Source organism: Xyrauchen texanus, chromosome 32 (genome assembly GCF_025860055.1).
Source record: "Xyrauchen texanus isolate HMW12.3.18 chromosome 32, RBS_HiC_50CHRs, whole genome shotgun sequence".
Classification (NCBI taxonomy): Eukaryota; Metazoa; Chordata; class Actinopteri; order Cypriniformes; family Catostomidae; genus Xyrauchen; species Xyrauchen texanus.
In genome coordinates this window covers 4,853,466-4,878,720 of record NC_068307.1, presented here as the reverse complement: position 1 = coordinate 4,878,720, position 25,255 = coordinate 4,853,466, and the positions used below count along the sequence as shown (strand labels likewise).

At 39.6% G+C, this 25,255-nt stretch overlaps 1 protein-coding gene across 2 annotated transcripts in view; it reads right to left on the bottom strand.

Moving 5' to 3' along the window:
- The window catches only part of igsf21a (immunoglobin superfamily, member 21a), a 331,022-nt gene that overhangs the window by 94,029 nt on the left and 211,738 nt on the right, over positions 1 to 25,255 (bottom strand). For both annotated transcript variants that reach the window (XM_052101058.1, XM_052101057.1), the window contains exon 4: positions 11,500 to 11,618. In XM_052101058.1, coding sequence (XP_051957018.1) covers positions 11,500 to 11,618 — 119 coding nt within the window. The remainder of the gene's footprint in view (positions 1 to 11,499; positions 11,619 to 25,255) is intronic.

Sequence of the window (25,255 nt, the reverse complement as noted above, 5' to 3'; positions counted from 1 at the left end):
CTTTTTAATAGCATCTGCCAAATGCATAAATGTAAATATATATATATATATATATATATATATATAATTATTATACATTTTTTTTGTGACTGGTTAAGTGCTCATGGAAAAGACGTGTTTTTAGCCGTTTTTTGAAGACAAACCAATTCAGCTTCATGGATGGAGTTGGGAAGTTCATTCCACCAACATGGTACTTGAACAATATTCAAGATTAATAAATGCTGTAAACGTATTGTTAATTATTAGATAATGTTAAATAAGGTAGCAAACTAATGTAAACAAACATTCGTAAATTGTTACCCATGTAATTAGTTTGATTAAACATTTCAATCGATTTACAGCCCTAGTTTCTATGGACATACAGTTTGTGTGATACAAACAAGTTGCAGAGCACATACGAATATAGTTTTCTTGCCTTAAAATAGCACTGAATGCATTAACAACAGCACAATTATAACGAATCACAAATTGTTGAAACTACTGACAGCCCTAGTTTGATTTCATTAATCGACTGTGGCTGTTTATTTGTTGTCTATGGTATTTATTTAGTGCTGATACCAAGATACAAGAGTCTGGTATCATACAGAAGACAACATTTCGGTATCCAACCTTAGTCTGGACCCAAATATGTCACGAACAGAAAAAAAAACATGCACACATACAGCAAGAAACACACACATAAACTCTCACAAATGGTCATCCATCATCCTCCCCACCTCCAGCCCAGCTGCTCCAGTACCAAACCGCATCTCTAACCTCCTGCATGTTTGTGCTGCAACAAGGTGTCATTAATTCCTCCATTTATAAAAGCTGCACGGCTAAATATACACACTGCTTGATTAAAGTTGGGCACCATAATTGAAGTGAATACCATTTTATGGGATGAAGGAGTAATTGCTCCCCAAGCACCCAACGGCTCATCTTTTTCTTTGCCTCTAGGTCTTTCTTTTTTGAATGCGTATACAGTATAAATACTGGGCCATCTTGTCGTGTGAAGGATGTCCTCTCAATGACCTTCTTGCACTTTGCAAAGGTTAAAACAAAAGATTTGTAAGATTACGTGATGTGAACACAAATGTAATGATAGAGTTGCCAGGTGTTTTGGGCATATATTAGGCAACAGTGTTTTTATGAATGTAAGATGGTCTTCAGTAAACCATTTTATCAAATGTGAGAAGTGTTGGGAGTAGCTAACTAAAGGTCGCAATGCTACTAAAGTAACTACAATTTCAGTAGCATGACAGTAGTAGTTATTTTTACAAAAGTGTAGTTTTTACCATAATAAGCTACATTTTCCAATAAAAAAGGTATAGTGTTGCAAAAAATTCATCCCTCTCTTGAATGTATTGTTAAGAAGTCAGTTTAGTGAATCGATTTATTCAGATGGTTCTTGTAAATCAACCAGTTAAAATAAACAACATACTGATTCATTTATTTTGTATATAGCATTGGAAAGTCTAATTAATTTCAGTGAATCTGTACATTATGACAGTTCAAACAAATGAACCATTTAAATGATTCACTGAATCAATTATATGTAGTGTTGGGGAGTCCACTTCATTTTAGGGAATATGTGCATTAGGACAGTTCATGTAAATAAACCATTTAAAATAAATGATTCACTGATTCACTTACATCTAGCATTGGGAAGTCCAATTTTTTTTAACGAATCAGTTTGATGTCCAATTAATTTGAGCAAATATGTGCATTAGAATGGTTCAAATAAATTAATCGTTTAAAATAAATGTGTGGCAGGGCGGAGGGCCGGGTCGTGATTATACACACCCGGTCCCTTATTAGGCTAATTAAGCCTCCGAGAGGGATAAAGGCTGATGGCAGACGGTGGTGCGACGAGAGAGAGATAGTTTACGGACATGTCCGTCATGTGTGTGTGTTTGTCTTTTGGTTTAAGTTATTAATTAAAATATTATTTATATTGCCAAGCCGGTTCTCGTCTCCTCCTTCCCATTGAACTCCTTTACACTAGTGCCGAAAACCCGGGAAGGAGGAGGGATGCCCGTCGCGGAGTCCTCGACACTGCCGTCCACCCAGGGGAGCGCCGCTGCCATCCACCGGGGAAGGGAGTAGACCGACCGCCCGGACGCGGTGAACAGCCGTTGTCCGTGAGGCGAGTGGGGACTGGACTCCCCGACCGCCTGGAGCGATGGAGCCGCTGCCAGGGGCGGAGGAGAGCCCTGCCATCTCCCAGAAACGCGGAGGGGTCGGAGAAAGACCGCCGTCCGCGAGGGGAGGAGGGAAGAGTTCCCCGACCGCCTGGAGCGGTAGGGTCGCTGCCAGGGGTGGAGGAGTGTCCCCACGAGTCGCCGAGAACGCGGAGGGGCGTTCTGACCGCCGGGGGTAGTGAGTCTGACTCCGGTCCGCCCGGGGAAAAGCAGCTGTGGTCCGCCTGAGAGGGTGGAGAAGTGATTGAGGACCATGCGACGGTGTATCGGAGAACCGGCGAGTAGGTTTTTTTTTTTTTTCATCTCTCTCTCCTCTCTCTCACTGCCGCTCTGCGTTGGCCTTTTCCCTCTCGTTTCAATTTTGGTGTTACAGGAAGTACACCCCCATTTTAATTATTTCTGTTTCCCTCCCTTGTCCCTATAAATATGATTATACACACCCGGTCCATTATCAGGCTAATTATGCCTCCGAGAAGGATAAAGGCTGATGGCAGACGGTGGTGTGACAAGAGAGAGAGATAGTTTTTCATGTTAGTTCATGTAAATGACTTGTTAAAACAAACAATTCATCTATTTATTTGAGCGCCTGCACAGAAGTCACCGCGTCTACCTTTTTTAAACAAATATTATATAAAATAATAAGTTATTTATAAATAACACAAGTTCTACTTAGTATAAATGTACATACATATATTTTCAAGTTGTCACCATAGTGGTTTAATGCCACCATAATTAAGATCTTCATTTGTTTATGTTCCAGGAAGTGGCTACTTTAGTTACTTTAAGTTATGATTAGTTTCAAAGTAGCTTTCCCAGACATGAATGTGAGTTTACTAACAGTAGGTGGGCAATATAGTTTTGTGGTTAAAGGTGAAGAGTAACATTTCTTACCCAAAAGTAAAATAATTACCTTAACATATTGTACATAATATATTCAAGCGCAATGGCTTATTAGTATTCCACTATTGTAAAGTACCACAATGCAAAACAATCTGGTTATTTTTGTTTTCAGTAATTTGATTTGTTACAATAAAACAATAACCTAGCCAGCATTGATTTTACAGTAACATTACAGAATGCAGAATTTTATTGAAACATGTTACTGGTACATCTTGTAAAATACTCTTATCTGAAATATTTCAGAGCTCACAGATGTAGTTGATAGAATTTAAATTGCATTTAACCTACAATATTCCTAAATTCTAGTATCTAATCTATTATGTTGGACTCTGTAGCCTGTAGTATATGTACATTTTTATTTTGCAACCCAGTGCACACTTTAGAAACCCTTTTAAGTTTGGCAACTTTGTCTTCTCCTCCCTTACTTTGGTTCACTAAATTCAATTCCAATTAAAAGGTGGTATTGGACAAAAGAAATTAATTAGGTTCAATTTAGCTGAGCTTTTTCAACTTTAAACCTTCACGGCCAGAGGGACTACTTTTTTTTTCTGAATATAGCCTTTAATTGTACTAATTACCTGCTCAACTGACTTACTTTAAAGGTTTGTCCAAGGTTATCTCCTCTGCTATTAGGTTAAATGCTACTTTATAATACACGTTGCAGTTTAATACAAGGTTTAGTCTCAAGAGTGGAATGATACGCATGAAAAAGTTTCAGATAAATAACTGGCAGGAATTATGAACGAGAAAAGATGAGGTAAACATTGGTCAGTCAGTTTGAGAAATGTTGGCAAATGTATTTGGAGATTTTTGAACCAGACTAACTCACTTCTATTGAAATGAGTGAGAATAAATTGAATCATTATAATGAGATGAGGACATCTCTGTTTGTCAATGATAAGGCCACACAATATCAAATGACAGAGCAAACATCAGCAAAGTGTTTCAATCTGAGAGGCACCAGAACACATTCCCAACACTCTGAATATGGGAAAATGCTAACATCCTCATACAGGGTGTTGGGAATGTCTTAGGACACGTTACAAAAACGGTTTTAACAAAAGATGCCATGAAACTAAGTAGCTATGTACTGATGTATTCAAATGACTATGATAAATTATATGAATGACTGAACGTCATAAGGGCTTGTCCAACACAGTCTCATGAAAACTCGTAATTATTTGTATGACATGGCGAAATCGTAAGATATCCTACGAATTGGCTCGCACTAAAAATGTATGGTATTTATTCCAATAGTTTAATTCGCTACAACACACTGTAAAAAGTGGTAACCTGCAATTGTTGTCTTCAAGAGCTTTTTCTACTGGTCTAACCATTAAAATTAGTTTTGTTAGTGGTTGATTTAGTGATGTTAAATACTATTTTTGACTTATAAAATCAATTAGTTTAGATGTTACCACATAAAACCAATTTTTACAATGCAGGCATGAGATTTTAAAGAGCCTCCTATCCAACACTTTATTTTAAGAACGAAAACATTTGTGAACAAATTTGGAAATGTGTGTAGACTCTGTGATCAGAATTTCTGCCTGCTCAAAAGTAATAAGCACTGATTATTTCATAGATTATTTCATATAACCCAGAAAACTTGGCAAATCTAGTGATTATTTCATTCTCCATGCACCAACATGTTATCTTGTTAACACAACTAAATTTCCAGGTGGACTTACTGTGTACATGTGTAAGTACTCCCAGAAGTTGTGTAATGTCTGCCAAATTAGAGCTTGCCAGATCGAGAAATTACTTTTCCAGTTTTGTGTGCGATATGCATTAGTCAATCAGCAAAACTAAATAAATGTTGCTTGTAAATATACTTGTCCATTTAATACTGAAAAGTCGCAATACAAATTTAAATTGTGGTGTAGTGGTCTAATGCACATAACTGGTAAACTGGTAATCAGAAGGTTGCTGGTTCGATCCCAGCAGCCACCACCATTGTGTCCTTGAGCAAGGCACTTAACTCCATGTTGCTCCAGGGGGATTGTCCCTGTAATAAGTGCTCTGTAAGTCGCTTTGGATAAAAGTGTCTGCCAAATGCATAAATGTAAATGCATGCTCATACGAGTACAGTCAGAGGCTATTTTGTAGAGATGGGCCACTTCTATTAAAATGAATGGGAGAAATGGGAATGCCCAACACTCAACAGATGTAGAAAAGAAGCCTTACAGGTAAAAGAGCCAATCACCATTTAGATACTGACATCGCCTGTCAGTCAACTCGAGAATGCACATTAGCTATACAATCCGGGACCATTGAGTTAAAGAAGCATAATTTATGATTGCAGTGTTTTACTGCCGATTTGAAATACATTCTTTGATCATTATTTTGACTAACCGTTTTTGTGATTTCGGTGTTCCCCCATTGAAGTAGGTAGAAGCTGCTCTTTCATGACTGAAAATAGCTTCCCGAGACCATTCCAAAGATGGACGCCAATGGACAGACTTACATTTATGCATTTGGCAGACACTTTCATCAAAAGTGACTTACAGTGCACTTATTACAGGGACAATACCCCCGGAGCAACCTGGAGTTAAGTGCCTTGCTCTAGGACACAATGGTGGTGGCTGTGGGGATCGAACCAGCGACCTTCTGATTAACAGTTTCTAGACTTGCTAGAAAGACACTGGTACGGCGTCCAAATTGGTCACTTATGACAATGAGGCAGCTGCATATGTTGGCAAGAGGCAGATCACGAACAGATCCTGTTATGTCATTTTCCTGTACCCTTTTGCTATAAAGTTCCTTCCCACAATGTTCTCTTCAACCTGCTTATTGTTTCATTTGACATTCAAATGACATTTAGCCTGTAATTGGTTTTTGGAAATACTTACTAGTCAACGCTTGATCCCACTGGCTCACAAATAACCAATTTCTAAAGTTGGAGTTCAGGGAAGAGACACCACAAACTTTTGAATTTGCATGAACGAGATTTGAAAAGGCACCCATAATTCCAAGTCTGGTCTTAAAAAGAAAAAGATTGAATTTTGTTGCAAGGCTTCATATAAGTGGCCATTCTTATTTATGAGGTTGTTTAACAAATTAAAATACTGTCCGTGCAAGGCTATAAATAAACTTTTTCACTCATTTCTTTTTTTTTTTGCGCTCGCTCTTCATGTTCTCTCACACCTCTATGCGATGATCTCGCCACACTAATAGGTGATGAATAATTCTGTTTCAGCTTAGATGGCAATTAGTCACGATGCTAGAGGCTATCCTTCTTTCCTTGAAGAGGTGTAGGGATTTACAAGTCAGTTAAGCGAGGCACAGACTCTCACACACAATCTGTCACACACTTCCCCACAAATCTGAAGTAATTAGAAGTTTGTTTGATAAAGATTAGCCCATTAGCATCAACGCTGACTCCGTCATGGATTCTGACGCATGGTGCAATTCACTTATATTGGGTTGTGTTTAGTGATTGGTCACAATTGTCAACTAGTCTGTCTATCGCAAGCCCTTTCGACATTTAATCATGTGCAAGATTATGAATTATAGACATTTAATTCAATTTTCACTAGTGAAAATGCTCATTCTTGATATAAAACAAGTTTAACAAACAATCACCAAAGACTGTTTAGCTCAAGATGGGCCACTTGCTTTCAAATTAATGGGAGAAATTGGAAAACCCAATATGGCAGATGTAGAAAAAGGAAGTCCCGCCTTACAGTTAAAAGAGCCAATCACCTTGTACTTTTATGCCACTGTACTTTTATGCCACTATATCAATAGAAAAAAGCTGTGCTCCAGTAGGAGCATTCCAAAGATGGCCACCGTGTGTACTGACCTGTCTTGAAAGGGACTTTGCAATTCAACATGATCACACGGGAGGTCGGCATTTTGTTTCCGAAAGTTCCGATACACTAGGATCGGCAACATTATGCCAACTCATGGACCTCAGTCATGTCCTCATAGACATGTTTGCAACGGCCTCCACATGCTGGGTGTCTCTGCAGTGTCATGCACAGCAAGCCACGTGATAAGATGCGGGGATTGATGGTCTCAGAAGTGGCTGCAACTGATACTTGTCCTCCACCACCCGGATTGAGGTGAGTAACCGTGCCACCATGAGGACCTACTAAGTAATGGGAATTGGGCTTTCCAAATTGGGGAGAAAAAGGGGATTAAAAAAAACAAACATCTAGAGACTCTTGCATTCTGTCCTCATTCACTCACCCTGATGTTGTTCCAAACCTGTATGACTTTCTGTATTCTCTAGAAAACAATAGGAAATGCTAGTCAGAATGTTACTGTATGGATTGAAGACCTCAGTCACCATTCACTTTCATAGTATGGAGAAAGAAAAAAGGATGCGACTGAGGCTAACATGCTGCCTAACATCTCCTTTAGAGATCCACAAAATTATGAAGGTCATACAGGTTTGGAACAACATGAGGAAGACTAAAAGATGAGTTTTTGACTGAGCTATCCCTTTAAAATGAATTACTCTAATAGTGTAACTAGTCAACTACTTTTAACAGTACTTTTGTACATCTCTAGATGTGTTCCGTCTATCTCTGGCTAAAGGGGTTTATTCACATCAGCCCTTTTGGAGCCTTCACACACTCTCAGTCTCCCTTATCAGAGAGCTCAGCAGCTGTCCAGGACAGTTCTATCAGCCCGTGGACCGCACAAATGCAGATTTATTTATTCATAAATGGGATGAAAATGATGAGGTGCCTTATTAACGACAAGCTGTATCTCTGATTGACTGGTGGACAAACCAAGACACACACAGAGAATCCGACTGTCATTAGTCGGGTCCCATGCTAATGGCTGTGGGAAGCTAGCAGAGATGTGTAGAGTGGATGTTAGTGTCTGGGGCCCTCACTTCAGACAGACACAGGGGTGCTGTTAAGGCACCAGATGAAAGAGAACCCCTTTAAGTGTCAAACATGACAATGTAATAAACATTGCCCCTGTGGCTGCTCAGACGTTGACAGATAGATCTTCTAATGAGCTCTATCCAAGAAACAGTAAATCATGTTGAATGACTAATATGGGAATAGGTAATACAAAAAAAGGATAATTAAGTAATAATAATTTATAAAAACTTTCAAGAACATTATGCAATGTTTACAAGATGATTCATTATCTTTAAATATGAACAGGTACTAAAAACAGTTCAAGGAATGAAAATGAAAACCGAAAATGAACTGAATCTCTTGCGAGATCTGGCAACACTGCAACTGGTATTTTACCCACCACTTAGAGTTATCAACCGTTATTTTATTTTGTTTTAACTGTTTGTTGGAAAAGAGGCTGCAGAAATTGTGAACTGGAACGAAAAAAATAAGTTTTTTGCTCAGAACGAACTGAAATCTTTTTTAGTCCCTAAATATGAATATACCAGACTGTTATCATTGTGAATTTGGCAACAGTAGGTTGAAATTTCTGCTGTTGAAATTGGTCTGTTTTTATCCAAATTTAAATCACTGCCCCCAGTGGCCAAACTGGAAATGTTGCTGAACATATGAGCATTTGTGAGCTCCAGTTTTTGGTTGTAATGTCTACAGAGTGGTGCCTAAGGCGAGTTTTGTTATAAGATTTTAATTATGTATTAGAGTCAACAGCAATGTATATTTTATTAACTTAACCCTCTAACCCAAACCCCAACCATAAACGTCAGTGGAATAAAAATTTAATTTTAAAGCGAAAATGCAACTTTCAGATCACACTTATCGTTAATCATGTGAATGCTATTACTTACTGGTTCCAGGTGCCGTAACATTTGATAGCAACATGAACATACATTATACTCAGGGATGTAGGGGAGGCTAAACGCACGTAAGCGCCGTTTACGCACCTCCCAAAATTCGGAAATAGCGTTTACCCACCTCCAAAGTGGGTTAACCACCTCTAAATTGCGTTTATCCACCTCTAAATAGATAGCCTAAGCTTAATTTAAAATGACTTAGGAACTATGTCGTTTTAGTTTCATATTGTTCATTATTAGTTTCATAGGTTGTTAAACCTAAGACGAAGTCTTTCAATGCGCTGCTGCCAGTGTTTCCCATGCGCGTGCATCGATATTGACTACCAGCTATATACAGCGTGCTGACCTCAAAAATCCAGCTGTATTCTAACAATAACTTAGCTCTCCTTATTAGCTAGGCTCCTTGCATGCTGGCTAATAAGTAATAACTGACAGTGCTGTGTTGGACAGATTTATGCAGCGTTGTTCCATGACGGAGAGAGAGCGCGAGAGGTACCGTGAGAGAGAGAGAGAGAGACGAGCGAGAGGTAGCCTAGTGCTGCGCGAATGCGCTATGGCTCTCTGCAATCAAATACGATTTTAAATAGGCTTAGTAAAAAATAAAAAATAAATCGAAAATCAATGTGTGGTTATTTTGTGTTCAAAATGGAACTTATATTGTCTTTCTTCTGTTAATTACAGAAACTGAGTTTTCTTAAAATTAAAATATGTGGCACCAGATTCATTCTTCTGTCGTTAATCTGCACTATTTTACTATCTAAACTATTTTGATAATCAATTAGTCGGGTTGAGTCATATTTTAAGACAAAAGTAAAAAAAAATTCTTTGATTCCAGCTTGTTAAATGTGAATATGTTCTAGTGTCTTCTCTCCTCTGTGACAGTAAACTGAATATCTTTGAGTTGTGGACAAAACGAGACATTTGAGGACGTCATCCTCCTGGGCTTTTGGGAAACACTGATCCACATTGTTCTGACATATTATAGACCAAACAACTAATTGATTAATCGAGAAAATATTCAACAGATTAATCGACTATGAAAATAATCCCAAATCCCTAATCATTATGTACAAGTGCATTGCATTGGAAGCCCTGGATATAAGCCTCCCTCTCTATCTCTCTTAAATATTTTTGTTCTCTCTGTTTTGTCATTTAGTAAACTTTATAGATTTCAACCATATTATTCCTTCTTGGGTCTCTTTAACAAGAACTTAGATTAATGTATGAATTGAATAGTGATTGTGTGACCTATGATGAGGGAACAACCAGTGATACCCTTGGTAGTACCATCAAATGATAGCCTATAGCAATGTCATCAGGATACACATACACCGGTAGGCAGTGGCCCAACTTACCGGGTGACCACGTCGTGGTCCACCAGAATTTATAGTTTACCCACCTCTTTTTTTACCACTACACCTCTGATTATACTATACATGAACTATGTAAATAATCAGGACATTTTGAACTATCTGAATGCAAGTCAACTTTGTCTTATTAAAAGTTGTGGAAGTGTTACAAAAATACTAAATTCAAGAGATTAGCACACAAGTAGATATATCGTCTTTATATCTTTGCATTCTCCTTGCCTCAGAGTTTCCCCAATGATGCTCTACAGCACAGAATGATTATAAACAGTGAGAGAGGAGGTTTAAAGCTAAGACTTATGATTACAGATAAACACAACTATCCTTCTCATTCAGAAATCCTTCTCACACAGACAGAGCCAGACATAATGATGGGCCCATTCTGGTCTAACTTCTCAAGCTCTAATAAAGAAAACACACAAACAGATACACATGTACCAAGCTATATATATATATGGAGATATGCCATAGATGTGTACTGTTTTTTCTAGACCTAATTAGATAATATGTTGAATTGGATGTTAAACCAGCAGAGACAGCATGTGCAAATAAAACAAAAACTTGAGGTTTTGTAAGATTTATCACATTTTTGGGCACAATTTTGTATTCAAACTATAGTGTAACAGGTAAAGGATGGAGGCGGGAACCGGCAGAACCATCAAAGCAAACTTTAATGACATAAACTCAACTTAAAACAACATAAAACATCAAACACACACACACACACACACAGCAGTCGTGTGTGTGTCTCTCTCGAACTGGCGTCTCTGGCTCCCCTTTATCTCTCTCTCCCACTGATTAGTTGATTCAGTGCCGGCCATGCACCCTCACGGCCCAGCCACGACCTTCTCCTTATCACATATAGCAACTACACTCACTCCATAAAACAGTCACAGGATAAATCACTTCAAACCTCAGATTACATGTTCAAGGACAAGACTAAGAATTACGGGTCAGCTTTTGGGTGTAACACCACACTTGATTCACCTTTTCTGCCAACTACTGTGTAAAATGCCAAAAGCCCTGACACAACATTTTATGTTAACACCAAGAATTGTCTTAAATCTGAATTAAACACTTATAGTTTAATCTCCAAGGTTGTAGCGACCACAGACACTGACAGAGGCATGTCCCACCCAATATTCAGAATAATGGTCAGTTTAATGAATTATGGTTCTCCCTCAATCCTAAAACACTGTTACATCCTCGTTCATCTGTTTTGAAGATGGCTTCCAAATATCACATTCTATTCCACATATCTGATAGATGTAAGTTACAAAAGAATGGGACATATCAGTGTTGCATTTATACTCACACATAACCGTGAGCAAGACATTCCCCGATGCCAGGACGACCTTCTCCCTTGTTGCACGGTCATAGATTCCTACATGGCATTCATAAGGTCCGTTGTCTGAAATGCGAACCTCTGGAAGCCTGAAGAGAAGATCAAAGAGCATGAGGCAAACCATGCAAAAGACCAACCTTTCATTCAAGTGTATTTACTATTGGACAGTTTCAGTGATTCAAAGACTGTGTACAATGTGTCTAGCTACTACAGAAGGTCTTTAGATACTGAAACATATTGTATGCCGCTCTGAATAATGTAAATATAACTTCATAAGAAAATGTGAGTGGTGCAAAACTAGCCACCACAAAGATCGTTCTGGGTCGACAGCAAGGCATAGCAATGCAGTTGCTAAGAGGTTATGAATTGTTGTTAGCACATTTATATGCGGTTGCTAGAGTGTACTGTGTGGTTTCTAGACACTTACTTATTGGCAATAAGTCAGAGCTATGAATCATCCTGTATTGAAGACAGTGTGTCCCATACTTAAGTGGCAAAATGCTCAAGAGGGATGGTAGGGTTTAGCATTAGGGTTAGGGTTTAGGGTAAGGATTGGGGAAGGTTTAGGTTTATGTTAGGGGTGAGGTTAACAGTGTAACTCCAGATGTAATTAAATGCAGGTACACTTTAAATGTAAGTACAATGCAAGACCACATATACACATAATAATTATATTGTATCAAATACATAAGTACATAAAAAAACTTCTAATATAAAGTGGGTCCCCATTTTGCTGTGCAAGTTTGCATTCAAGGGTTAAACCAGCCTAAGCTGTTTGGTCATATCTGGTTTCAAGGTGGTGCTCAGCTGATCTCCCAGGCTGATCAGCTGAAAAGTGTCCTGAACCCTTCTAATCCAATCAACTGACAACCCTGTCCAAGCTGGGAGACCAGCTAAGACCAGCCAACCAGCTTAGGCAGCTTTTAGCTCTTTTTTTTTAATCAGCAGAGCCAGTTACTACGTTCGAGAGTGAACAAACACGTGATGCCTCTATCAAAAAGGCGATTGGCTCGTTTTATTGAAAGGCTGCTGGACTTTAATTCCTAAAATTGCTATATTTAGTGTTACGTCAAATTCTCCCATTCATTCTACTCTGGGTGAGCTGAGGTAAAGAACTGGATGTGATGTCAAATTAATGTGCTAGTTATGTTCAGAAAGTGAGCTGCTGACATTACTATTCCCAAAGAAAACAGTTCCCCTCTGCTGGCTTGGCACATTCTCATAATGCCTTACTCCATCCATCTCTCCCTCTTGTGTCTGGTTCTCCACGGAGGGGAGCAGACTGCTGACGATGGCTGACGGAGATCCTCAGATGTTCGATTCTCACAAAAATGCCCTGTGGTCCATTTTCGTAGCTTTTATATCTTTTGTTTTCTTCCTCAGTGTTTTTCTTGGAATCTTTGTCTCTAAGGACTCTCCAATCAAACAAATAGTCTGCTATAATACTAACTTTACTCTTGGCTGGGTAAAAAAATGGCTATTGCTGCAAGCTATAAAAATAGATTAGACAATGTGGGCTGAGTTTTGTCTTGGAATCTAGAAAGATTTTGATCCCTACAGAGTCGTAATGGATCCAATGAGGTTGAATCACCAGTGGTGCTTTAATATTGTTGGTTGGTTACTTACTGGACCAAGTCAAAAGAGCACATCCCCAAGTCCTGATGATATTCTGGGTCCTAGATAAGGCATGGGTCCCTCTTTCATTTGGACACTTTTGGACATTTAGGTAACATTTAAAATAATCTGAATTCCATTGCATACATCACAAAATATTAAACCAAGTGACATTTCCAAACAAATGATGCTAGAGCGTTTCTCATAACATTGCTTTTTGAAAAATCTTAAATCCTGTTCTGACAAAGAAAGAAGTTCATATACATCTTAGATGGCCTGAGGGTGAGTAAATTATCAGAAAATGTTCATTTTTGGGTAGAATATTCCTTTTAAGTGTGCAAATATTTTTGGGGCCACTGTAAGGAATAGGGGAGACCAGGGCTAGTTGTCACACTTTTCCTCCTGTTAATATTTCTCAGTTTAGGTTTATTTTTGAAAGTAAATTTTTTCATAGTCACATACCTTGAAGTCTTGGCTACACAAAAGCTTTTGAAAATTTTTACTGTTATTGCTCAGGAAAAAAGATACAGTTCATTTAACACATGTTGACCTTTTGTGACAACGTGCCCCGATAGTAATCTACTGCAGCATTTTTATAATTTTTTTTAATTTTTTCCCCTTTTTCTCCCCAATTTGGAATTCCCAATGCAATGTGGTGAGGTAATGTTTTGCCTCAATCCGGATAGTGGAGGACGAATCTCAGCTGCCTGCACGCTTGTGTGCCTTTCCACAAAGTCCTGCTGCTTATGCCCATTTATACAAGCAGAAAACAGCTAGATTGACTGAAACCAAGCTCATATATATATTGAATGAGGGCAGCGGGTGAGATCTCAGCAAAAGCGCACAAGCATTCCTTTCATGTATGCCTCCAGCCTCCCTACACCTCGGATAGCTCACCTAGGCTTGATGAGCAACAACACGGGCAGAGTCAATTGCAGTGTATTCACCATCATGGCAGAGGCTGTGAATAAAACCACTCTGCCATTTCTCTTTGCAGATGTCTATAATTTGAACCTAGTCTATTGGCAGTTTTTAGCTTTTATTGTTGTTTGTTTTTTCCCAATTTGCAGGGCTGCTTGACATGCATGCAGCATGCTGATTGGATAAGAGGTTTGGCTCTGCATTGTATAAGTTGGCATGGGTCTCACGTTTCTCCCCAGCAAGTGTGCTCTCTCTGGATGAGCTTTACTGCCCGGGTCTCTGAATCCCAGCCAGCACATTTCTCAGTTCCTGTCTCCCTCACCTTTTTAGATTTCCATCGTCTAAATCTCCAGCTCTCCTTCTCTCCCTTTCAACGCTTTCTGTTCCTTCTCTGCCTCTTATTTGCTCTTTCTCTCCACGCCCTCAGTTGCACACTTCCTCTTTGGATGGCTGAAATGCAGGCAATGTTGCACAATCGTCTGAATCAATTCGATATTTAGCTCTTCAAAATAACCTCAATGGGACTGAAACTCCACAGTTTCTTTCTCTCTCTTCCAGCCCTTCTCTATTTTTCTCTCCCGTTCTCCCTCTCTCCCACAGTGCTCTAAAAATGTAGATGGATTGTTAATCAGAGAGTAATACAAAGCCGATTAGTACTAAATCACACCAAGGCAAGAAGAGATATGCCTAGCTAGGTCCTGCCACTCTGCGGTGTGTGTAAGTGTGTGTGTGTGTGTGTGTGTGTGTGTGTGCTGGGAGGGACAGAGAATTCTGTGCCAGGAATATAACATTGTGTAATTACAGAAATGCAGTGAATTTCTCAGCTGAGGCCTGTTCTTTTTGGTGTTGTGGGTATTTGATGTTAGAATACGTCCGAAGCTGAATTTATGATGTTGTAATATGTGCTATAACTCATCTCCTCATGAGTGCTCAAACACATAGCTCAGGTGAGATTAATACCTTTATTTCACAAATTTATTTCCTCATATGCAGGCAGAACTGTGAAGACCCCCCCGGATTTCCACAGAATCGGAACGGCCATCACAAAGTTTTGCATATCATCCGCCTCCTGCATGTAAGTCCTTCAGCTGCCAATTAGAATGTAGAACTCTTCATGTCAAGTCGGAATCCATCAGGGCCGTCACTAGCTATAGGCAGACTATGCAACTGCCTAGGGTCTCCGCCTTGCCGGGGGCTAGTGAACTTGGTAGTTAGCCAGGGCTGTACAGTACAACAGCTTTGCTCACAATTGCTATTACAAATTCTAACATGCAAAAATACATTTACAAAATCAAAATCTCGAGCACACAAACTTTAGCACATGGTCATGGATGTGTTTTAAGGAAACTGTTTGGGGGTACTCTTTTGTATTTTAGAGAAGAAACATCTAACTACACATTATAGCATTATAAAATAGAGGGGAAAAAACAATTACATTGAAAATGTGTAGCCTATTAAGAAAAACTTTATTTTTAAATAGTTCACTAGATAATTCAGCAGCAAATATAACAGTAATTCCAGTTGAAGTCTTAAGTAGAAAAGAAGCAAGTTCTCTTTAAACATTTTTCAACTGTTTATCGGCATTAAAATGGATTCAGACCTCTTTTTTTGTTCACTTCAGTTGCAATAGGACATTAGATCACTTTTCAGTCACACAGCTATTTTTTGGAAACCCAGTGAAGTTAAACATTACTGTAATTTAATATAATTATAACAATTAATCATTATGATTGTTAATATTATTAATCAGTGCTGGGCAGATTACCAGGTACACCTGATTACAAATTACATGAAAAACATGCAATCAGTAATGTAATCTCATAGATTACATATGGGGGTATTCTAATCAGATTTTTGGATTACTTTCAGATTACTTTCAACCTAGTTCTATTTTATTTTATGTCACATGCATTTGAGATGGATAATCATTTAAACATAAAACTAAAAAGAAAATGATTATACTAACAAAAAGAGCCTTATAAAAAGAGCTCCTTGTGACATTTTTAAAAAGTGCATTAAACAAGTGTTGTAGTCGAGACCAGCTCATCCGTGTCCAAGTACACTCCGAGGCCAGAGTAGGGCGAGCTCAAGTCAAGCTCAAGAGCAGTAAAGGCTTAGTCTAAGACAATAGTTTTTTTTATGAATGAATTCAATAGTTTAATAAACTATAGGTGTATATATCAAATTAATCTAATTTACTATTTACTACTTTTCTTCAGTATGTGTAGCATTCATGTAACTAATGGCTAAAGCATTTCTAAAAGACTAGAGGCCATTCAGACCAATGCAGTGCAATGAACCCAGATAGCACACATACGTCTCCGAGATATCTGTTTTAGATCTTTTCATCTGAAAAGATTCTAACAACTGCTAAACATCTTAAAAAAAATCAGATTTAAAATCATTCTAAATCATAAATGTCTAATTTGCTAAATGTCTTATTGAGATCCGAGACATACTTATTGACATACATCTTATAAACGTATCGCAGACGAGAAAACAACATAAAATATACAGATGTAACAGTCTTCCAGATGTAAAAACACATCAAACAGATGGTTGTACGTGTTCTATCAAGGAAAAGAGTATAACACAGGTGTCTCGAGATGCCAGTAGATGTTCTTTTTAACTTGGCAAAAGATTGTGGTGCTCCTGCATGAGACGCCAAATACATAAGGGCTGCATTAGGGCTGCAACAACTAATCGATAAAATTGATAATTATTGGTAATGGAAATCATCGTCAACAAATGTCATTATTGATTATTTGGATATTTGCAGTAAGCATGGAGAAATGGTAAATGGTCTGCACTTATATAGTGCCTTTTTTAACCTTAGAGGTTACCAAAACACTTTACACTGTGTCCCATTCACCCATTCACACACACATTCACACTCACACTCATACACCAATGCCAGCAGAGCTGCCATGCAAGGCGCTAGCTTACCATTGGGTGCAACTTGGGGTTTAGTGTCTTGCCCAAGAACACTTCGGCATGTGGAGTCGTGTGGGCTGGAATCGAACCGCCAACCCGCTCTACCACCTGAGCCACAGAGGCCCCGTCAGTAACGTTACTTCACAGCCCAGTGAAAAATCTGTTGACTGTATAAATAATAATAAGTTTACAGTTTAATGTGGAGCGGTTTATGCCTCATGTGCTTTTACAGAGTGATTGTGCTATTTGATTAGCTGAAGAGTTATTCCTCTCTAGCACAATCACTTACAGTTTACTGCTATTGTCTATGTTTTCTAATGTAAACATGTTATGAATTCAAAATCAGCCACGTATTTTGAAAAACTGAGTCTCTGTTAAACTCTAACGAGCAAGCGAGCACGCACATCCACGTCAATCAAACCCATCACAATGGAGAAAGGGATCACAGTCATTTTGATTAAACTGTCCAACATCACACCACAATTTCAGTTTCAATGTAATCAGTTGTGCAGCTTTCATGGATATCAGACTGAAGTCTCAGCAGTCAAGGTGTGCCGGTTTTTAAAGTGTTTTCTACTGCCCATGTAAGCGCATGTAATACAGCGAGCACCGGGATAAGTCTTTTTCAGCGTGACCACATTTGCCTTCAAAACAGCACCAATTCTCCTAGGTACACCTGGACACAGTTTTACTTGGTTGTTGGCAGATAGGATGTTCAAAGGTTCTTGGAGAATTCATCACAGTCCTTCTATTTCTTCTATTGTGTGTTTGGGAGATGAGCATGCTGCTCTTGCTTTGGGGCGGGGCGGGTGCGAGCATTGCAAACTGTTCTCAGTTCAAATCCTTTGCATTCATCTTGCTTACTTCTGAGAGTCAGCGCCCACACTTCCATCGTGGAGCTCTTGTATGGATCTGGCTGAGGAGCGAGAGACAGGTCCCTCCCTATCGCTCGCTCTCTCCCCAGATCCAGCTGGTCCTTCCTGTGATCCTCAGATCTTCCTGTGATCGGCGCCTCTTCGGTTCATGAGGGGGACCGTGAATCTCTTGAGTCTATGGACTTCGAGTTACCCACCTCCGAGCATTCCATACATGATAATAAATCATCTGACGAATTACTCAAGGTGATTACTCGTGTGGTGGTCAGGCTTCAATTATACAGGCCACGCGAACAAGAGACCCCCAAACACTCCAAGTTGGAGGACAGATTTCTGTCTGGTGGCCAAGGGAAGGGAATGCCTCATCACTTCCTTTCTTTGATGACCTCCATGACGAGCTCTCTCGTTCATGAAGGAAACCTTATACTTCCCGTGTCTTCGTGCCCTCGACATCGATATATTCGACTATCGTGGGTGCTGAGGTGCGGAGGTATTCAGTGATGCCGCCGGTTGAAGAGACACTTGCGGGTTATCTCTCGCCTGGCTCGGCATCATCGTTAAAAAGACCCACTCTCCCCACAAAGCCGTGCAGGACCACCTCCACACTTGTGGGGAAGGCTTATCAGACTGCAGGTTAGGCTGGTGCTGCCCTTCACACTATGGCAGTGTTACAGGCGTACCAGGCTGATCTGTTGAAGGACCTGAGCATGGGCACCACAGTCGAATAGGAGGCTTTTCTCCATGCGACCAAGCAGATGGCCTGCACCATTGGCCGGTCTATGTCTTCTTTAGTCAGCATGGAGAGAAACGGTCAGGCATCAGAGACAAGGACAAAGTTTTCCATCTCGATGCCCTGGTTTCGCCTTCTGGCTTATTTGGTGATGTATGAATGTAGTTATCACCAGGTTGCAGGAGGAAAAAGTCACGAGGAAGCCTTCGGGTAATTTCTTCCTTGCCGCACTCAGGGGGTGGGGCCATTGGCCACCCAGCCCCACCCCGGTCCTTCCAGAAGGGAGGCTCATAAACAAAGCGTAGCAAGTCGTGCTCCACCTCCCCCAAGGTCTTGGAAGGGGATCTGGAAATGTCCAGAACCAAACCAAATGTGAAACCCTGACCCAAGAACTTGACCTCACCAATGACGAGCTCAACATGGTCAGAGGAACTGAAAAACTCCTAGAAATTAAGCCGAGAGTTTAAGATGGACAGATGTCTAAGGGTGTCACCACTGTTCTACAGAGCAGCATCCTCCCATTAAGAGCTGGCATACGAGGGAAGGAACAAGGGCCCACAACTTAAAACTTCACTGGCCCTCTCCCAAGAAACCCTCTCCAATTTCAGAGGAAGGGTACCCATCCAAACAAACCCTGAAACAGTGCATGAAATGGACTTCAAATCCTTGACAACCTGGCAAGGAACATTGACAAGTTCACACCAAATTCCACTGGGGGTCACAAGATCCATGCTTACCTGTGAGACAAAGACTTCCACCTGAAAATGAGGCCTCAGATGACCAACATAGACTAATTCTATCTACTATGGATAATATCCAGTCTTGAGGTGTGAAGTTTTCTCCACAGACAGTCATCCCACACAAAGTCTGACTACCAACTTCTGCGAGTGGCCCTAATAAAATAGCTTTCAGACCCAGAGTCTGAACAAGGACTGTTTACCCCCCTGAACACCAAACAGAGTTGGCAAGAGACTATACAATCATCCTATCACTGACTCCAGCAAGCCTACTTCGAGTCCTGAAATGAACCTAAGATGGAAGAAGAAATCACATTCAAAGACATTTTCCTCTGGGATTTACATCCCACTGTGAGCTAACATGTAGGAGTCACAGCCTGTCCTCACAATATGACAGCATGTGACTTAGCACACAAGGCTTTTGTGAAGCAAAGGATTGTCTCAAGAAAGGCCCACAAGATATCGTCAGTCTCAGACCTCACTACTCAAAATCAAGGGCTGGCTTTAGATGATCTGAGGCATCACAGCAAAGCCAGTTTCTTCAGCAACGACTGAAGAAACTTCACTGCCATCAAATATCCCCACTTCAGTGCCAGACCAAGGTATATGTCCAACCACTGGGAAAAACCATGGCACAGGCCACATTCCTCAAGCAACCCGAGAGAATGGACAACACGGGAACCCAGATGGATGTGCAAAGGCAACTAGCGACTAAGTCTACCTCAACACTGTTCAGACTCAACACAGCACAAGAACATGATATGCCACCTTCAGGAGACTTACGAGAACTGCTGCAGCTACTGAAAGCGTACTTGAAACAGAATCCACCCAAGCAAGACCCGAAAAGGGGGGAGATTGAAACCTGACACAGCTTAAAAAATCTTACACACAGTTATAACAGTCTGACACAGATGTTCAAACTGTTCTTACAATCCACCACTAACACATCCAATACTAGTTTAAGGTATATAAGTCCCAAATTCCCATAATAAATTCACATAAGTACACCCAGTCACGCCACACAAGATGTGTAAAATTTACACCTAAACCATTATAGGAAACATTCTTGAAAAAAAAAAATGCTACGCCTATTTAATTAACTGGTAAGAATATCAATAGTACTAGATAAGGATTGACTTCTGATGCTTTTCGTTCATTAGCCACCGTGAATTCAAAGAGAATTCAGAAAGCCTTGTGCGAATAAGCCATGATATAATCCCAGAAACAGTCCCAACTAATTAGAAAACTTGCTTCATTATGTCAAACAAATGAACCTCATTGTCAACGTCCATAAGAACACGTTCTTTCAAATTGAATGGCATCTACACTAATATTTTTTTTGTTTCCATGTCTCATACCTGGTATTCATATCCCGAAGTTACCAGAGCCAGCCAGATCCAGCTCCGTTCCTGCTTGGTCTCGGACTCCAATGCCACGTGTCGCTAAAAGATGACTACAAACTACAGCCGATGCCAGACAGACATCGCTTCAGTCTTTTGACTTCAGAGGATGAATTGATGCCAACTCCAACTGTAAGACATGGAATACTTGATATGCCTCTGCCTGAACCTTGGAATTGGGATGGACCCCACATGACATCACCGAGATGACCTGCATGTTGAACTGCGATGCAGCTCATTAATCTCTGCCTGCTTCTCCTTTGTCTATTGATGGACTACACTCTTGAAATGGAATACTTAGACTATTATTTAATTGCTAACAAAAGCCTTCATCAGCCAACTAACAAAGGACAATGCATCTATGTGAACTACTGCTGTTAATCCAGGATGAACTTCAAAGATATAAGTCATTAATCTTCAAATCAATTTTAAACAACCTTAACGCTTACTTAATTTACAAATTTAAAACCATGACTTGGTTGAACACTGCACATAAATAACTAACACTGGCATTATATTAATGTTGTTTAGCCAGAGGGGAACTGGCCCCCACAGTGGGCCTGGTTTCTCCTAAGGTTGTTTTTCTCCATTTACCAACGTTTTGTGTTCCTTACATCAGTCATATTTAGCTTGCTCACAGGGGTTCTAAATACAATTATTATTTAATTTCTATACACAATTTACAATCATATTTAATCAAACTGCACAATGATCACTCTAAGACTTTATAGATATTACAGTTTCATTTTTGTTAATGAATAATTTCCTGTAAAGCTGCTTTGAAACGATGTGTTGTGAAAAGCACTATAAAAATAAAAATGACTTGACAGCTACGACATAATCTTATGGTACTTCCAGAGTTAAGTGCACCAAACAGTGCTCAACCTCTCTAATTTCTCCATTTTTAAACAGGTATTCCTTCACTCTTGGTTCTGAATTGCGAAAGAAACAAAGAGGAAGAAACCCTACTAATTTAACTGATTCCCAATAGATTCGACTTCACAATCAATCGCTCGAATTCATGACAATTCACTCCAGTCTCACTGAAATGATCCGAACCTCAAAAGATAATTACAGATGACTTCAAATCCCGACAGATCACAGGAGACTCCAAATAGTTCTGCAACATTCCAAAAAACATATTTACTCTATAACAGTGGGGATTTCTTTAAGACTGCAAGGGAAGCTCAGCTTCCCCTATAATGTCAAAAAAATAATGGTCAAATATGTACTATTGTGTAAACAATTTATTGACTAAAAATGCGTTAGAACACGTTCATCTCGAAGACGAGTTCGTTCAGAATCTGCTACATTACATATAGCAGGTCGGCTGACTCGATTTACTTCTCATACATTCCCGTAGCGTCAGTGCATTTCCCTGTTGAAGCCGAGCGTCCATTGACTTCAACGGGCTGCTCTGAACAGTTTTTTCAGTGCTCGAAAATAGACGGTCATTGGATAAATGCTGCGATTATGTCCCGCCCACGGACGCTCAGCGTCTCTGGGGGTGAATGAGGAGTGGGCTGGCCCGGACTCTGGGCTTCAGCGTGATGATTGGAGGATCTGTCGAAAGACTGCATCTCCTTTTGATTGACAGCGAATCTGTACTATAAGAAGTCACTAAAGCTATTTCAGGCTCAGTCCCATCGCGGATTTCTCAAGTGTAGTCGAAAGACAAACTGCTGCAACCTATTTCTTTATATTTGTTTGGCGAAATTGCTAGTCAATTTGCATAATACATTTCACACAATTATACACCACATTCCTTGTTTCAGTTTTACCAAGTTTAATATATTTTGTTTTAGAGCTGCTCGTTCGTTCGTTCGTTCATTCATTCATTCATACAGTAGGCTAGGCTAGCGTCGTACGGGTGAAACTGTGCACGATGGCAGACGGTGCTAATATTGTCGACCTGATTTTGGCGAAGCCATTTGAAAGTCTTCCTTACGAGGAAAAAATTAGAATTAAACAGCAGGGCAGATCAACACCTAAGATTGATTTAGTGCAAAAAAAAGGGTAAATAAGTTTATAATGTAGGCCGAAAATGAGCTTCCCCTCTTTGAAAGACCAGCAGACGCCACTGCTCTATAACGCTATTACCAATCAATCCATTACTCTGCACCAGTCTTTTAGCCATTGATGAGGTCTTGTTGTTTGTTGTGTTTGTCTTCTGCTTGTTTTCCAGCAATCACTGATGTTTCTACTTTGAACTTCGATGCTCGAAAGTGGGGAATATGTTGGACTTGAGGCAGAAGAGAACTAAGAGAAACTATTCTACACAGAATGACTTAATACAGAATCTACTCTGACATTCTCCAGAGCTATAAATAAATTTGGACTGGAGCCAGCAAGTCTGAGTTTGTCGTGTGTGGCAAACCTAAACTGTGGGGAAAAGCACAACAACATTTCTCACCTCTTTGTTCTTAATCAGATAAAGCCCCAACTTAACTCATCCTATAACTAATAAGTTGAGGGACTGTTCTATGACTGCCATGGAAACCTCCATTGTTCTTTAATATAACCAACTCTTTACTCTTAAAATGATTATGCTAATCATGAGGCATGTTTCCGGCTCACCAGCTCATATGAAGCTTAATTCATGAACATTTGACATGGACTTGACATTTACAAAAAACACTGTATCCGCAAAGCAACCAGCATTGTGGACGACCCCACACACCCCTCACACAAACTCTTTACCCTCCTCCCGTCTGGCAAGAGGTACCGAAGCATTCGGGCCCTCACGGCCAGACTGTGTAACAGCTTCTTCCCCCAAGCCATCAGACTTCTCAATACTCAGAGACTGGTTTGACACACACGTGTCCTGAGTTGCACTTTAATAACTGTCACTTTATAACTGTCTGCTACCTCAATAACTGCTATGTGCATAGAACATTATCTCATAGTATGTTATGTTTACATTTTTAGAAACTGTCATCATTTTGCACTACTGAGTACTGGTCGGCGCTGCACTGTCTATTGTCCTGTTCATTGTCAGTAATTTGTTGTACTGTCCTGTACTTTTTGCACATGTTTGCACGTGCACTTTATATAGGTATATATAGGTAGTTTATATAGGTATTTTATTTCGTTGTGTAGTCTCATGTGGTCCTATGTTGGTCCTTTGTTGTTTTTATGTAGCACCATGGTCCTGGAGGAACGTTGTCTCGTTTTGCTGTGTACTGTACTAACTGTATATGGTTGAAACGACAATAAAAACCACTTGACTTGACTTGACTTGACTTTGCTTATTTTACTACTATCAAAATGCATAGCCATGTGTAGGATTTCTCATAACGTGTAATGTATTATCCATGTTTAAAATTAACAAATTAAATTTAGGAAGTTATAACTGAATAATAACTGTAATTGTATAAGAAAGTACAAGTGTTTGGTATGTAAATTATTGTCTTTTAAATTCCAGATTGATGGCATGAAGTATATGGTTTATTTGCAGTTACAGGTGTGTACTTTTTATGAAATTCCTGATTAAAAAATGTTTTGAGCAGGAAACTCACAAACCTTAAAACAATAGGCCGTAAATTAATTATCTTGAGGGGAGGAAAGTAGTGGCCATGTGACACAGCTCAAGACAACCTCAGCTTAACAAAACCCCCCTTGAATTAACTAACTTCGCTCTCTTCTTCTTCTTGCACACACATAATGTGGAGTCCCGAGTCTCCCTTGCGGTGGCCTTTACTTCCGGAGCTTGGCCTGGTCATTCCATCACAAACCGGCACCAAGATCTACATCAGAATTCCAGGACATCGACGCAACATACTGACCCAGCCAAAGAAATACACAGAGCTTAAGCAAATACAAACCTCCAAACGTTCGCTGAAAATGCTGGTGTTTAATTAGATAACTGGGTAACCTGATCTGAATCGAGGCATACTAAATTAAGTAATGATGGTTCTCAAGGCATGGTCTGTAGACGCCATGAAGTAGATTTTTCAGTTACAGCTTATTTTCATTTCATCTAGTCAAAGCTACATTGCTAATAAACAGTATTTCAATCTATTTGTGATATTTTGAATAGTCATAAAAGTAGAATTACTGTAAGAATTAATCTTACATGCCGATCAACTCTTCGGTGGAGGAAGACTTTTATCGGACGTAAACATTCATTCTTTTAATATTCCTTGAATTAATATTTTATTGAGCTAAAGTTGTAAATATACCCTGTCACAAAGTCGTTAATTCCCTAAACCCTTATGTTTTTGTTTCTTTTGTTGTAAAACACACACAAGGTGGCAGACAATCCATTCTGATTAGCAGGCTGGAATGCAACTCTTGTAAGATAGGGGTGCACAGGTTTTTATCAGTTCATCAGGTAACACATTTTTGTTTACAAGTTACCAGCCTGATGCAATGAGCATCTTAAGAGTAAGAACTAGTCAAAAACTATGATATTTTTTATTAGATTTGCCAAAGCTTGCAAGGCTTATATGGCATTGAATCTTTAAAAAAAAAAAAAATGCTACTGTTTGATGAAGATGATGTGATTAAGTGATT